The 14273-nt window shown below is 47.1% G+C and overlaps 1 protein-coding gene across 1 annotated transcript in view; it reads right to left on the bottom strand.

Moving 5' to 3' along the window:
* The window catches only part of ATP6V1B1 (ATPase H+ transporting V1 subunit B1), a gene marked incomplete at its 3' end in the record, with an annotated part of 125234 nt that overhangs the window by 73927 nt on the left and 37034 nt on the right, over positions 1-14273 (bottom strand). The window contains 1 exon segment of the mRNA XM_056552912.1: positions 4839-4894. Within this exon segment, the coding sequence (XP_056408887.1) occupies positions 4839-4894 (56 nt within the window).

Genomic DNA, 14273 nt, shown 5'->3' with positions numbered 1-14273 from the left:
CAATAGTATTCTAATACTGCCGGGTCAGTATTTATTTGAACCTTCCTTTGCTTTTACATATCCAGGCTACCTACTTCTTTATTGTGGTTATCTTTTATCATATATATATTCGCCATGTGATTTTTTAATGATATATATATTCATTGTTTTTATACACACATCATTTGTGGTTTAGCTGACCTACAAGGACCCTTTAGGTCGCACACCACTATATTATAATTGTATTATATTGTTGATTATTTACTAAATAAATACATTATCCAATGTTCAGTGACCTTGAGCCCCAATTTCTTTACTATTAGATTTGTAAATTCCTTCTATTTAAAATTCTTAATCCTTCCAGTACTTATCAGCAGCTATATACTACAGAGGAAGTTCTTTTCTTTTTTGGAATTTCCTTTCTGCCTGACCACAGTGCTCTCTGCCGACACCTCTGTCCATGTCAGGAACTGTCCAGAGCAGGAGAGGTTTGCTATGGGGATTTGCTCCTACTCTGGACAGTTCCTAAAATGGACAGAGGTGTCAGCAGAGAGCACTGTGGTCAGACAGATAGGAAATCCGTAATGAAAAGAACTTCCTGTGGAGGAAAAAAAAAAGCAGCTGGTAAGTACTGGAAGGATTAATATTTTTAAATTGAAGTACTTTACCAATCTGTTTCACTTTCTGGCACCAGTTGGTTTAAAAATAAATGTTTTCCAGTGGAGTAACCCTTTAAGGGGATAAATTGGGGGGTCTGTGGTTGGTTGCTATGGGCAACAAAATGACTGTCAGACGGTTTTGATTAATGAGGCCCAGTGTAATTTATATAGAGACGGTATAAATGTAGTAAGTACAGGGGGCAGCACTTTCACCTCTCTTGCACTATTGTTTGCACAATATAGTGTGATGACAGTAAGTTTGCGCCCTTAGGTAGGTGACATTGTCAGGTCACTTTCTCCAGCTCGGGAAGGACTTCTCTGCCTCTGTATAGTAAACAGTGGATCAGAGCGTTAGCGGACGGATGTGTTGACATCACATTGAGATGTGTTATGGGTTAACACACGAGCCCACAACGTGTCCCTGTCCGCAGCGGAGGAGGAGGGTGTTTGTACTGATCACATTGCACAATGGATAGAACAATGCATGAGGTGTGTACGGGAACAACACCTTCTCAGTACTGGACGAGGAGGGGTCTGCAGCTTCTGGAGATCTCATGTCATGTCATGTTCTTCATCCCACCATGCACACTGTATATATCTCCATAGCAGAGGTCCCCAACCCAGTCCTTAAAGGGGTACACCACCCCCTAGATATCTTATCTATAAGATGTTAGGTCCCCAGCAGCGGGACCCCCGCAATCTCAGCTGCGGCCCCCCAGACATCCGGTGCACGGAGCGAACTTCACTACGTGCCGAATGACTGGCGATGCGGGGCGGAGGCTCGTGACGTCACAGTCACGCCCTCTCAATGCAAGTCTATGGGAGGGGGCGTGACGGCCGTCACGCCCCCTCCCATAGACTTGCATTGAGGGTGTGTGACTGTGATGTCACGAGCCTCCAGCGCTGCACCTGACGCTCTAAACGAACGCCGGGTGCAGCGGCGGGACCCCCGCAATCTCAACTGCGGCACCCCGGACATCCGGTGCACGGAGCGAACTTCACTACGTGCCGGATGACTGGCGATGCGGGGCGGAGGCTTGTGACATCACAGTCACGCCCTCTCAATGCAAGTCTATGGGAGGGGGCGTGACGGCCGTCACGCCCCCTCCAATAGACTTGCATTGAGGGGGTGTGACTGTGATGTCACGAGCCTCCAGCGCTGCACCTGACGCTCTAAACGAACGCCAGGTGCAGCGGCGGGACCCCCGCAATCTCAGCTGCGGCCCCCCAGACATCCGGTGCACGGAGCGAACTTCACTACGTGCCGGATGACTGGCGATGCGGGGCGGAGGCTTGTGACATCACAGTCACGCCCTCTCAATGCAAGTCTATGGGAGGGGGCGTGACGGCCATCACGCCCCCTCCCATAAACTTGCATTGAAAGGGCGTGACTGTGACGTCACGAGCCTCCAGCGCTGCACCTGACGCTCTAAACGAACGCCAGGTGCAGCGGCGGGACCCCCGCGATCAGACATCTTATCCCAAGATGTATTGGGGCGGAGTACCCCCTTAAAGGGGTACTCCCCTGGAAAACATTTATTTTTTTTATTTTTTCATCAAATGGTGCCAGAAAGTTAAAAAGATTTGTAAATGACTTCTATTTAAAAAAATCTTAACCCTTCTAGTACTTATCAGCTGCTGTATGTTCCAGAGGAAGTTCTTTTCTTTTTGGATTTCCTTTCTGCCTGACCACAGTGCTCTCTCTGCTGACACCTCTGTCCATGTCAGAAACTGTCCGGAGCAGGAGAGGTTTGCTACGGGGATTTGCTCCTGCTCTGAACAGTTCCTAAAATGGACAGAGGTGTCAGAAGAGAGCACTGTGGTCAGACAGAAAGGAAATTTTAAAAAGAGAAAAGAACTTCTCGTGGAACATACAGCAGCTGATAAGTGCTGGAAGGGTTAAAATTCTTAAATAGAAGTAATTTACAAATATGTTTAACTTTCTGGCACCAGCTGATTTAAAAAATTTTTTTTCCAGTGGAGTACCCCTTTAAGGCCCACCAACATTCAGTTTTTTTTTTTTTACTTACTACATTGGAATAGAGCAGAGAACAATTCTAATCCTGCACAGTTGGCGGAGCCTTGAGGACCAGGTCAGGGACCTCTGACCTCTAAAATCCTGAAGCGTTTGACCGCCTAACTTGACAAATTGGGATATCAGGTGTCTGGGAAGGTTTTTGTAAGGCCGGGTTCACACGGAAGGATTTTTGCGGAATGTCCGCACTGAAAACACGTGCAGACCTTCCACACCTTTTCCCTAATCCGGAGGGCACTAGGACCGCTTGGAAATGCTCCAGGTCATAGACTGCAATGCATTTCCTTGCAGAATCTGCAGAAAGAATAAACGTTGTCTATTCTTTCATCGGATGCCGAAATCGGAAATCGCGGAAATTCTGCACAATTTCCACCGTGTGAACATATCCTAAAGGTCCTGACCTTGCCGCCATACATACAGCTATTATTACAGGAATATATATATATATATATATATATATATATATATATATATATGTGACCATTTTGTTCACCTCTCTGACCAAGGCCATTCTCTTCTGATTACTTAGTTTATTATTACTTTAGATTACTCTAGAACAGTGGTCTCAAACTGTGGCCCTCCAGATGTTGCAAAACTACAACTACCAGCATGCCCGGACAGCCATTGGCTGTTTGGGCATGCTGGGAGTTGTAGTTTTGCAACATCTGGAGGGAAACAGTTTGAGACCACTGCTCTAGAAGGAGTCCTGGTTGTTCTTCATCACTGTCAGTGCAGCAGAGATTTTTTTCCCCCCTTCTTCAGATTTGGGCCTCCATACAATCCTGCGTCTGAGCTCTACAGGCAGTTCTTTCCCCCTCATGACTTGGTTTTTGCTGTATCAGGGCATGCTGGGCATTGTAGTTAGTAGCTGTAACACCCAGCATGCCTTGATACAGCCTATGGCTGCATTTCCAACACCCTAGGCCAGTGGTCTCCAACCTGCGCACCTCCAGATGTTGCAAAACTACAACTCCCAGCATGCCCGGACAGCCAACGGCTGTCCGGGCATGCTGGGAGTTGTAGTTTTGCAACATCTGGAGGTCCGCAGGTTGGAGACCACTGCCCTTGGCTTATACTTATATATTTTGTAATAAAATTAGGTGTCTCGGCTTATACTCGAATATATATATATATATATATATATATATATATATATATATATATATATATATATATATATATATATATATATATACACACACTGTATGGGGGAGATTTACCAAAACCTGTGCAGAGGAAAAGTGGCCCAGTTGCCCATAGCAACCAATCAGATCGCTTCTTTCATTTTCACAGGTCTTGTCAAAAATGAAAGTAGTGATCTGATTGGTTGCTATGGGCAACTGGGCCACTTTTCCTCTGCACAGGTTTTGATAAATCTCCCCCTATATGTATATTTTAAAAAAAGTAAAAAATAAATAAATCAAAAAAAGTCTGAAAAAATGTCCAAACTACTAATATTTATCCCGCATGGTGAACACTTCCAGAATTCCCAGTTCCCAAATTTATGTTTTCAAAAGTTATAGGGGGAGATTTATCAAAACCTTTGCAAAGGAGAAGTTGCCCAGTTGCCCATAGCAACATATCAGATCGCTAGTTTCATTTTGCAGAGGCCTTGTTAAAAATGAAAGAAGCGATCTGATTGGTTGCTATGGGCAACTGGGCAACTTTTCCTCTGGACAGGTTTTGATAAATCTCCCCCCATAGAGTTTAAAATATGGTAATAGAGATGAGCGAACATACAGCAAATTCGATTCGTCACAAACTTCTCGGCTCGGCAGTTGATGACTTTTCCTGCATAAATTAGATCAGCTTTCAGGTGCTCCGATGGCCTGGAAAAGGTGGATATAGTCCTAGGAGACTCTTTCCTAGGACTGTATCCACCTTTTCCAGCCCACCGGAGCACCTGAAAGCTGAACTAATTTACGCAGGATAAATCATCAACCGCCGAGCTGAGAAGTTCGTGACGAATCGAATTTACTGTAAGTTCGCTCATCTCTATATGGTAACACAAAGCCATCTTATAAAAAAAAAAAAAAAAAAGTCATAATAAAAATAAAATAAATATATTAAATTTTAGGGCATATAAAATTGTGTAATTTGTAAAAAAAAAAAAAAAAAATTCTAATAATTTTGTAAAACAATTATTATTTTTTTTTAAAGCATACCTTCACATTATCCAGAACCACCAATGGACCATTGACACCACTCACTGTCCGGTAACCTGGAAAGAAAGAAAGAAAGAAATGATGGTCTATTCCATTCTTTACTTGTATTTGTAGTTATTGTTTTATGATATTTTATGTTATTTCGTTCTGTCTTTACTCCTCACCACATGCTGTACATTAAACCATTAGGGACTTACACAGAACCTGCGAACTGATGTCATTGTATGGGCTGTACCCACTTGATCACTTTTGGGCACTAGCCTTCACCCCCAATCTAACCGCCTCCGATCTCGAGGCACCTAAATGGGCCCTCCTCTGTCACCCCATTGGTCCCACATCAATGTACCAAAATAGTGCCCATGGGTAGTCTTGTCAACCTGAGGTCTATTAAAGGGGTACTCCGCTGCTCAGCATTTGGAACAAACTGTTCTGAACGCTGGAGTCGGCGCCGGGAGCTCGTGACATCATAGCCCCGCCCCCCTCAAGACATCACACCCCGCCCCCTCAATGCAAGTCTATGGGAGGGGGCGTGCCGGCTGTCAGTGTTTGGAACAAACTGTTCTGAACGCTGGAGGCTACCCTGGGAACTTGTGACATCATAACCCCGCCCCCTCATGACATCACGCCCCACCCCCTCAATGCAAGTCTACGGGAGGGGGCGTGACAGCTGTCACGCCCCCTCCCGTAGACTTGCATTGAGGGGGCGGGGTGGGACGTCATGAGGGGACGGGGCTATGATGTTTGTTCCAAACGCTGAGCAGCGGAGTACCCCTTTAAACGCCCATTAGGTCCACCATCTTTATCCATCTGATCGGCACACCCAGAGGCTTAAAGAGTACCTGTCATCAAACCGTATTTTCTAAACTAACTCAGATTATATTTCCCCAACTACTCCTAACACCCCTCCTGCCCTGAAAAAAAAATTCTGAGCTTTAAAAAGCTGTGTATCATACCTTTCCCCTTGCTCACATTGTTTGAGCTCCCGGCAGGAGAAAGTGGGCGTTCCCCAGCAGGCGCGATGTCACTGAAGGCTGTGAGAGCTGTGCCTCGCCATGCCTCGCACGCACTTCCTGAGTTTGGACTTCTGCAAGTCCAAGTGGAGACCAAACTAACTGTTTGACTTGACGTCAGGGAACAGAACGGAGCCACCTAGTGGACGTTTTTTCAATCACATTAAAAACATATAAAAGGTTGAGAATTTTAACAGCAAGTAAAGAGCAAAGTGTCTTATAATGACATAAGGAACAATATTAAAAGTTTAGTTTGGTGACAGGTTCTCTTTAACTTGTACCTTCTGGCTCCCGATACAAAATCTGCAACAGGGCCCCATGTGCCATTTATAATACTGATCTTATGGGACAGATGTGCTTTGGGGCCCCCTAGGCACCCGGGCCTGGGTGCGACTGTTACCTCTGCACCCCCTATAGCTATGGGGGGCACAGCCAAAAAAAAAGGATTATAATACAATATAAGACATAATAAGTATTGGGCTGTGTTCACACCACATTTGCACCATTGAGGCAGAGACACGTCGTCAATAGAGATGAGCGAACTTACAGTAAATTCGATTCGTCACAAACTTCTCGGCTCGGCAGTTGATGACTTTTCCTGCATAAATTAGTTTAGCTTTCAGGTGCTCCCGTGGGCTGGAAAAGGTGGATATAGTCCTAGTAGACTCTTTCCTAGGAATGTATCCACCTTTTCCAGCCCACCGGAGCACCTGAAGGCTGAACTAATTTATGCAGGATAAGCATCAACTGCCGAGCCGAGAAGTTTGTGACGAATCGAATTTACTGTAAGTTCGCTCATCTCTATATGGTAACACAAAGCCATCTTATTAAAAAATCTCTCCTAGGACTGTATCCACCTTTTCCAGCCCACGGGAGCACCGGAAAGCTGAACTAATTTATGCAGGAAAAGTCATCAACTGCCGAGCCGAGAAGTTCGTGACGAATCGAATTTACTGTAAGTTCGCTCATCTCTAGTCGTCAACATCATTATCATGTCTGTGATAAACTAAACTAAACTGACCATGAACACTGTAAAAGAAAAAAGAAAAAGAAGTATGCCAGAATTTCAGATTTTTTTTCATACCACCTGACAAAAAATTATATAAAAAAATAAAATAAAATATAATAATAAAACTGAATTAAAAAAAAAAGTGATCAAAAAGTCATATGTGACTCAAACTGGAAAGAATGAAAATAATCTTATTCCACAAAAACAATACAACAACTCACCAATGAATATGCACAATAAATGCCAAACTACATAATAAGACGAAATATCCTTTCCCAAAGAACAACTAATAAAGGTTTTTTTTTATTAAAGGAACATTAAAAAATGACAATCAATTATATTGATTTATTATATAGTATTTATTATTGATTATTTGTATTTATCCAGTCACCAACTTTAGTAGGGAAATGAAAATCAGTCCTGTGGGAATAGACCCTTAAAGGGGTACTCCGGTGAAAACCTTTTTTTTTTTTTAAATCAACTGGTGGCAGAAAGTTAAACATATTTGTAAATTACTTCTATTAAAAAATCTTAATCCTTCCAGTACTTATTAGCTGCTGAATGCTACAGAGGAAATTCCTTTCTTTTTGGAACACTGATGACATCACGAGTACAGTGCTCTCTGCTGACATCTCTGTCCATTTTAGCAACCATGCATAGCAGATGTATGCTAAGGGCAGCATGGTGGCTCAGTGGTTAGCAGTGCTGCCTTGCAGTGCTGGGGACTTGGGTTCAAATCCCACTAAGCACAACAATAAATAAAGCGTTATTATTATTATAATAACGTCAGCAGAGAGAACTGTGCTCGTGATGTCATCAGAGAGCATTACAAAAAGAAAAGAATTTCCTCTGTAGTATTCAGCAGCTAATAAGTACAGGAAGGTTTAAGATTTTTTAATAGAAGTAATTTACAATTATGTTTAACTTTCTGCCACCAGTTGATTTAAAAGAAAAAAGGTTTCCACCGGAGTACCCCTTTAAAGGGTTTTCTGGTTTTATATAAAGTTTAATCATCACATAATAAAACTTTATACCAGACTTTGTTTCAATTCATTGCTTATATCGATCTCTGTCATCTCTGTTTGCTGTCAGTGAATGAAAACCTGTACATAACTAGTGATGAGCGGCAGGGGCCATATTCGGATTTGCGATATTTCTCGAATATTTGAACGAATATTCGTCCCATGTTCCCGAAATTCGCATATTCGCTATGTTTTCAATGCGAAAATTCGTAATGAAATTCGCATAGTGCGCGCAATTATATCTTTCCCCTAAAAGAAGGGAGGGATCAGTGTCCAGTCTGGAAGTGCCGATATTCGCATACATATTTGCATAAATTCGCATAGAAAGAAAATAATATTCGTCATTACGGATAAATATCACTATATTCTGAATATTCGCAAAATAGCGAAGTGCCGATATTTGCGGTAAAAATTAGCATTTTTAATCTTTGTGCTCAACACCATACATAACTAGTCCTGCTGTCAGCTGAGGAGTGGATACAGTTGAAGCCAGTTTAGACAATGCTCTGTGAGCTAAACAGCCTGGACACTAGACGGATACATTGTACATAGTGTCACGATGCCGGCTGGCAGGTAGTGGATCCTCTGTGCCAGAGAGGGATTGGCGTGGACCGTGCTAGTGGATCGGTTCTAAGTCACTACTGGTTTTCACCAGAGCCCGCCGCAAAGCGGGATGGTCTTGCTGCGGCGGTAGTGACCAGGTCGTATCCACTAGCAACGGCTCAACCTCTCTGGCTGCTGAAGATAGGCGCGGTACAAGGGAGTAGACAGAAGCAAGGTCGGACGTAGCAGAAGGTCGGGGCAGGCAGCAAGGATCGTAGTCAGGGGCAACGGCAGGAGGTCTGGAACACAGGCTAGGAACATACAAGGAACGCTTTCACTGGCACAATGGCAACAAGATCCGGCAGGGAAGTGCAGGGGAAGTGAGGTGATATAGGGAAGTGCACAGGTGAAGACACTAATTGGAATCACTGCGCCAATCAGCGGCGCAGTGGCCCTTTAAATCGCAAAGACCCGGCGCGCGCGCGCCCTAGGGAGCGGGGCCGCGCGCGCCGGGACAGGACCGAGGGAGAGCGAGTCAGGTACGGGAGCCGGGGTGCGCATCGCGAGCGGGCGCTACCCGCATCGCGAATCGCATCCCGGCTGGCAGCAGAATCGCAGCGCCCCGGGTCAGTGGATCTGACCGGAGTGCTGCAGCGGAGAGAGTGTAGCGAGCGCTCCGGGGAGGAGCGGGGACCCGGAGCGCTCGGCGTAACAGTACCCCCCCCCTTGGGTCTCCCCCTCTTTTTAGGGCCTGAGAACCTGAGGAGCAGACTTTTATCTAGGATGTTGTCCTCAGGTTCCCAGGATCTCTCTTCAGGACCACAACCCTCCCAGTCCACTAAAAAAAAAGTTTTCCCTCTGACCTTTTTAGAGGCTAAGATCTCTTTGACAGAGAAGATGTCCGAGGAGCCGGAAACAGGAGTGGGAGGAACAGATTTGGGAGAAAAACGGTTGAGGATGAGTGGTTTAAGAAGAGAGACGTGAAAGGCATTAGGGATACGAAGAGAAGGAGGAAGAAGAAGTTTGTAAGAGACAGGATTAATTTGACACAAAATTTTGAAAGGACCAAGATAGCGTGGTCCCAACTTGTAGCTAGGGACACGGAAGCGGACATATTTAGCGGAGAGCCATACCTTGTCTCCAGGGGAAAAAACGGGAGGAGCTCTTCTTTTCTTATCCGCGAACCTCTTCATGCGTGAAGAAGCCTGTAAGAGAGAATTTTGGGTCTCTCTCCATATAATGGAAAGGTCACGAGAAATTTCATCCACAGCGGGCAGACCAGAGGGCAAGGGGGTAGGGAGGGGGGGAAGAGGGTGACGGCCGTACACCACGAAAAATGGGGATTTGGAGGAAGATTCAGAGACTCTGAAGTTATACGAGAATTCGGCCCATGGAAGGAGATCTGCCCAGTCATCCTGGCGGGAGGAAACAAAATGTCGCAAATAATCACCCAAGACTTGGTTAATTCTTTCTACTTGTCCATTGGACTGGGGATGATATGCAGAAGAAAAATTTAATTTAATCTTGAGTTGTTTACAGAGAGCCCTCCAGAATTTAGACACGAATTGGACGCCTCTATCCGAGACGATCTGCGTAGGCAACCCGTGAAGACGAAAAATGTGTACAAAAAATTGTTTAGCCAACTGAGGCGCTGAAGGAAGACCAGGAAGAGGGATGAAATGTGCCATTTTGGAGAATCGATCAACGACCACCCAAATAACAGTGTTGCCACGGGAAGGGGGTAAATCAGTAATAAAATCCATACCAATCAGAGACCAAGGCTGTTCGGGGACAGGCAGGGGATGAAGAAAACCAGCGGGCTTCTGGCGAGGAGTCTTATCCCGGGCACAGATAGTGCAGGCTCGCACAAAGTCCACAACATCCGTCTCCAGAGTCGGCCACCAATAGAAGCGGGAGATGAGTTGCACAGATTTCTTGATGCCCCCATGACCAGCGAGATGGGAGGAGTGACCCCATTTGAGGATTCCGAGGCGTTGGCGTGGAGAAACAAAGGTCTTTCCTGGAGGAGTTTGCCTGATGGAGGCTGGAGAAGTGGAGATCAGGCAGTCAGGTGGAATGATGTGTTGCGGAGAGAGTTCAACTTCTGAGGCATCCGAGGAACGAGAGAGAGCATCGGCCCTAATGTTCTTATCGGCAGGACGAAAGTGAATCTCAAAATTAAATCGGGCAAAGAACAGAGACCACCGGGCCTGGCGAGGATTCAGCCGTTGGGCAGACTGGAGGTAGGAGAGGTTCTTGTGGTCGGTGTAAATAATAACTGGAAATCTTGATCCCTCCAGCAGATGCCTCCATTCCTCAAGTGCTAATTTAATGGCTAGAAGCTCTCGATCCCCGATGGAGTAGTTCCTCTCCGCCGGAGAGAAGGTCCTAGAAAAAAAACCACAAGTGACAGCATGCCCGGAAGAATTTTTTTGTAAAAGAACAGCTCCAGCTCCCACTGAGGAGGCATCAACCTCCAATAGGAAGGGTTTGGAAGGGTCAGGTCTGGAGAGCACGGGAGCCGAAGAAAAGGCAGACTTGAGTCGTTTAAAGGCGTCTTCCGCTTGAGGAGGCCACGACTTGGGATCGGCATTTTTTTTGGTTAAAGCCACGATAGGGGCCACAACGGTAGAAAAATGTGGAATAAATTGCCTGTAATAATTGGCGAACCCCAAAAAGCGTTGGATAGCACGGAGTCCGGAGGGGCGTGGCCAATCTAAGACGGCAGAGAGTTTGTCTGGATCCATTTGTAGTCCCTGGCCAGAGACCAAATATCCTAGAAAAGGAAGAGATTGGCATTCAAACAGACATTTCTCAATTTTGGCATAGAGTTGATTGTCACGAAGTCTCTGAAGAACCATACGGACATGCTGGCGGTGTTCTTCTAGATTGGCAGAAAAAATTAGGATATCGTCCAGATATACAACAACACAGGAGTATAACAGATCACGAAAAATTTCATTGACAAAGTCTTGGAAGACAGCAGGGGCGTTGCACAGGCCAAAGGGCATGACCAGATACTCAAAGTGTCCATCTCTGGTGTTAAACGCCGTTTTCCACTCATCCCCCTCTCTGATGCGGATGAGGTTATAGGCGCCTCTTAAGTCCAATTTAGTAAAGATGTGGGCACCTTGGAGGCGATCAAAGAGTTCAGAGATGAGGGGTAGGGGGTAGCGGTTTTTAACCGTGATTTTATTAAGACCGCGGTAGTCAATGCAAGGACGTAGGGAGCCATCTTTTTTGGACACAAAGAAAAATCCAGCTCCGGCAGGAGAGGAGGATTTACGGATAAAGCCCTTTTTTAAATTTTCCTGGACATACTCAGACATGGCAAGAGTCTCTGGGGCAGAGAGAGGATAAATTCTGCCCCGGGGTGGAGTAGTACCCGGGAGGAGGTCGATAGGGCAATCATAAGGCCTGTGAGGAGGTAGAGTCTCAGCTTGTTTTTTGCAGAAAACATCCGCGAAGTCCATATAGGCCTTAGGGAGACCGGTTACTGAGGGAACCACAGAGTCACGGCAAGGGTTACTGGGAACCGGTCTTAGACAGTCCTTGGAACAAGAGGGCCCCCAACTCTTGATCTCCCCAGTGGACCAATCCAGGGTTGGGGAATGAAGTTGAAGCCAGGGAAGTCCAAGGAGAATTTCCGAGGTGCAATTGGGGAGGACCAAAAGTTCAATCCTCTCGTGATGAGATCCGATGCTCATTAGAAGGGGCTCCGTGCGGAAGCGTATGGTACAGTCCAATCTTTCATTGTTTATACAATTGATGTAAAGGGGTCTGGCGAGACTGGTCACTGGGATGTTGAACCTGTTGACGAGAGAGGCCAAAATAAAATTTCCTGCAGATCCAGAGTCCAAGAAGGCCACGGTAGAGAAGGAGAAGGCAGAGGCAGACATCCGCACAGGCACAGTAAGACGTGGAGAAGCAGAGTAGACATCAAGGACTGTCTCTCCTTTGTGCGGAGTCAGCGGACGTCTTTCCAGGCGGGGAGGACGGATAGGACAATCCCTCAGGAAGTGTTCGGTACTAGCACAGTACAGGCAGAGGTTCTCCATGCGGCGTCGTGTCCTCTCTTGAGGTGTCAGGCGAGACCGGTCGACCTGCATAGCCTCCACGGCGGGAGGCACAGGAACAGATTGCAGGGGACCAAAGGAGAAAGGAGCCGAGGAGAAGAAACGCCTCGTGCGAACAGAGTCCATATCTTGGCGGAGCTCCTGACGCCTTTCGGAAAAACGCATGTCAATGCGAGTGGCTAGGTGAATAAGTTCATGTAGATTAGCAGGAATTTCTCGTGCGGCCAGAACATCTTTAATGTTGCTGGATAGGCCTTTTTTAAAGGTCGCGCAGAGGGCCTCATTATTCCAGGACAATTCTGAAGCAAGAGTACGGAATTGTACGGCATACTCGCCAACGGAAGAATTACCCTGGACCAGGTTCAACAGGGCAGTCTCAGCAGAAGAGGCTCGGGCAGGTTCCTCAAAGACACTTCGGACTTCCGAGAAGAAGGAGTGTATAGAGGCAGTGACGGGGTCATTGCGGTCCCAGAGCGGTGTGGCCCATGACAGGGCTTTTCCGGACAGAAGGCTGACTACGAAAGCCACCTTAGACCTTTCAGTGGGAAACAGGTCCGACATCATCTCCAGATGCAGGGAACATTGGGAAAGAAAGCCACGGCAAAACTTAGAGTCCCCATCAAATTTATCCGGCAAGGATAGGCGTAGCCCAGGAGCGGCCACTCGCTGCGGAGGAGGTGCAGGAGCTGGCGGAGGAGATGACTGCTGAAGCTGTGGTAGTAACTGTTGTAGCATAACGGTCAGTTGAGACAGCTGTTGGCCTTGTTGCGCTATCTGTTGTGACTGCTGGGCGACCACCGTGGTGAGGTCAGCGACAACTGGCAGAGGAACTTCAGCGGGATCCATGGCCGGATCTACTGTCACGATGCCGGCTGGCAGGTAGTGGATCCTCTGTGCCAGAGAGGGATTGGCGTGGACCGTGCTAGTGGATCGGTTCTAAGTCACTACTGGTTTTCACCAGAGCCCGCCGCAAAGCGGGATGGTCTTGCTGCGCGGTAGTGACCAGGTCGTATCCATTAGCAACGGCTCAACCTCTCTGGCTGCTGAAGATAGGCGCGGTACAAGGGAGTAGACAGAAGCAAGGTCGGACGTAGCAGAAGGTCGGGGCAGGCAGCAAGGATCGTAGTCAGGGGCAACGGCAGGAGGTCTGGAACACAGGCTAGGAACATACAAGGAACGCTTTCACTGGCACAATGGCAACAAGATCCGGCAGGGAAGTGCAGGGGAAGTGAGGTGATATAGGGAAGTGCACAGGTGAAGACACTAATTGGAATCACTGCGCCAATCAGCGGCGCAGTGGCCCTTTAAATCGCAAAGACCCGGCGCGCGCGCGCCCTAGGGAGCGGGGCCGCGCGCGCCGGGACAGGACCGAGGGAGAGCGAGTCAGGTACGGGAGCCGGGGTGCGCATCGCGAGCGGGCGCTACCCGCATCGCGAATCGCATCCCGGCTGGCAGCAGAATCGCAGCGCCCCGGGTCAGTGGATCTGACCGGAGCGCTGCAGCGGAGAGAGTGTAGCGAGCGCTCCGGGGAGGAGCGGGGACCCGGAGCGCTCGGCGTAACACATAGCTTGTCCTGCTCTCAGTGGAGAAGTGATACAATTGTATCCAGTCTAGACAAATGATCGCTTCTCGGCCTTTTGGCTAAGATCAAGTGTAGTACCTTTCCTGTTAGTTGCCGGTGTGGAAGACCACCAAGGCAGGATGGGGAACCACACAGTAGGACGGGTGTACCAGGGATGGCTGTATAGCACAGCAGTCATCCCCGATGAGACCTG

Source organism: Hyla sarda, chromosome 1 (genome assembly GCF_029499605.1).
Source record: "Hyla sarda isolate aHylSar1 chromosome 1, aHylSar1.hap1, whole genome shotgun sequence".
Taxonomy (NCBI): Eukaryota; Metazoa; Chordata; class Amphibia; order Anura; family Hylidae; genus Hyla; species Hyla sarda.
This window is presented reverse-complemented; position numbering and strand designations above follow the sequence as displayed.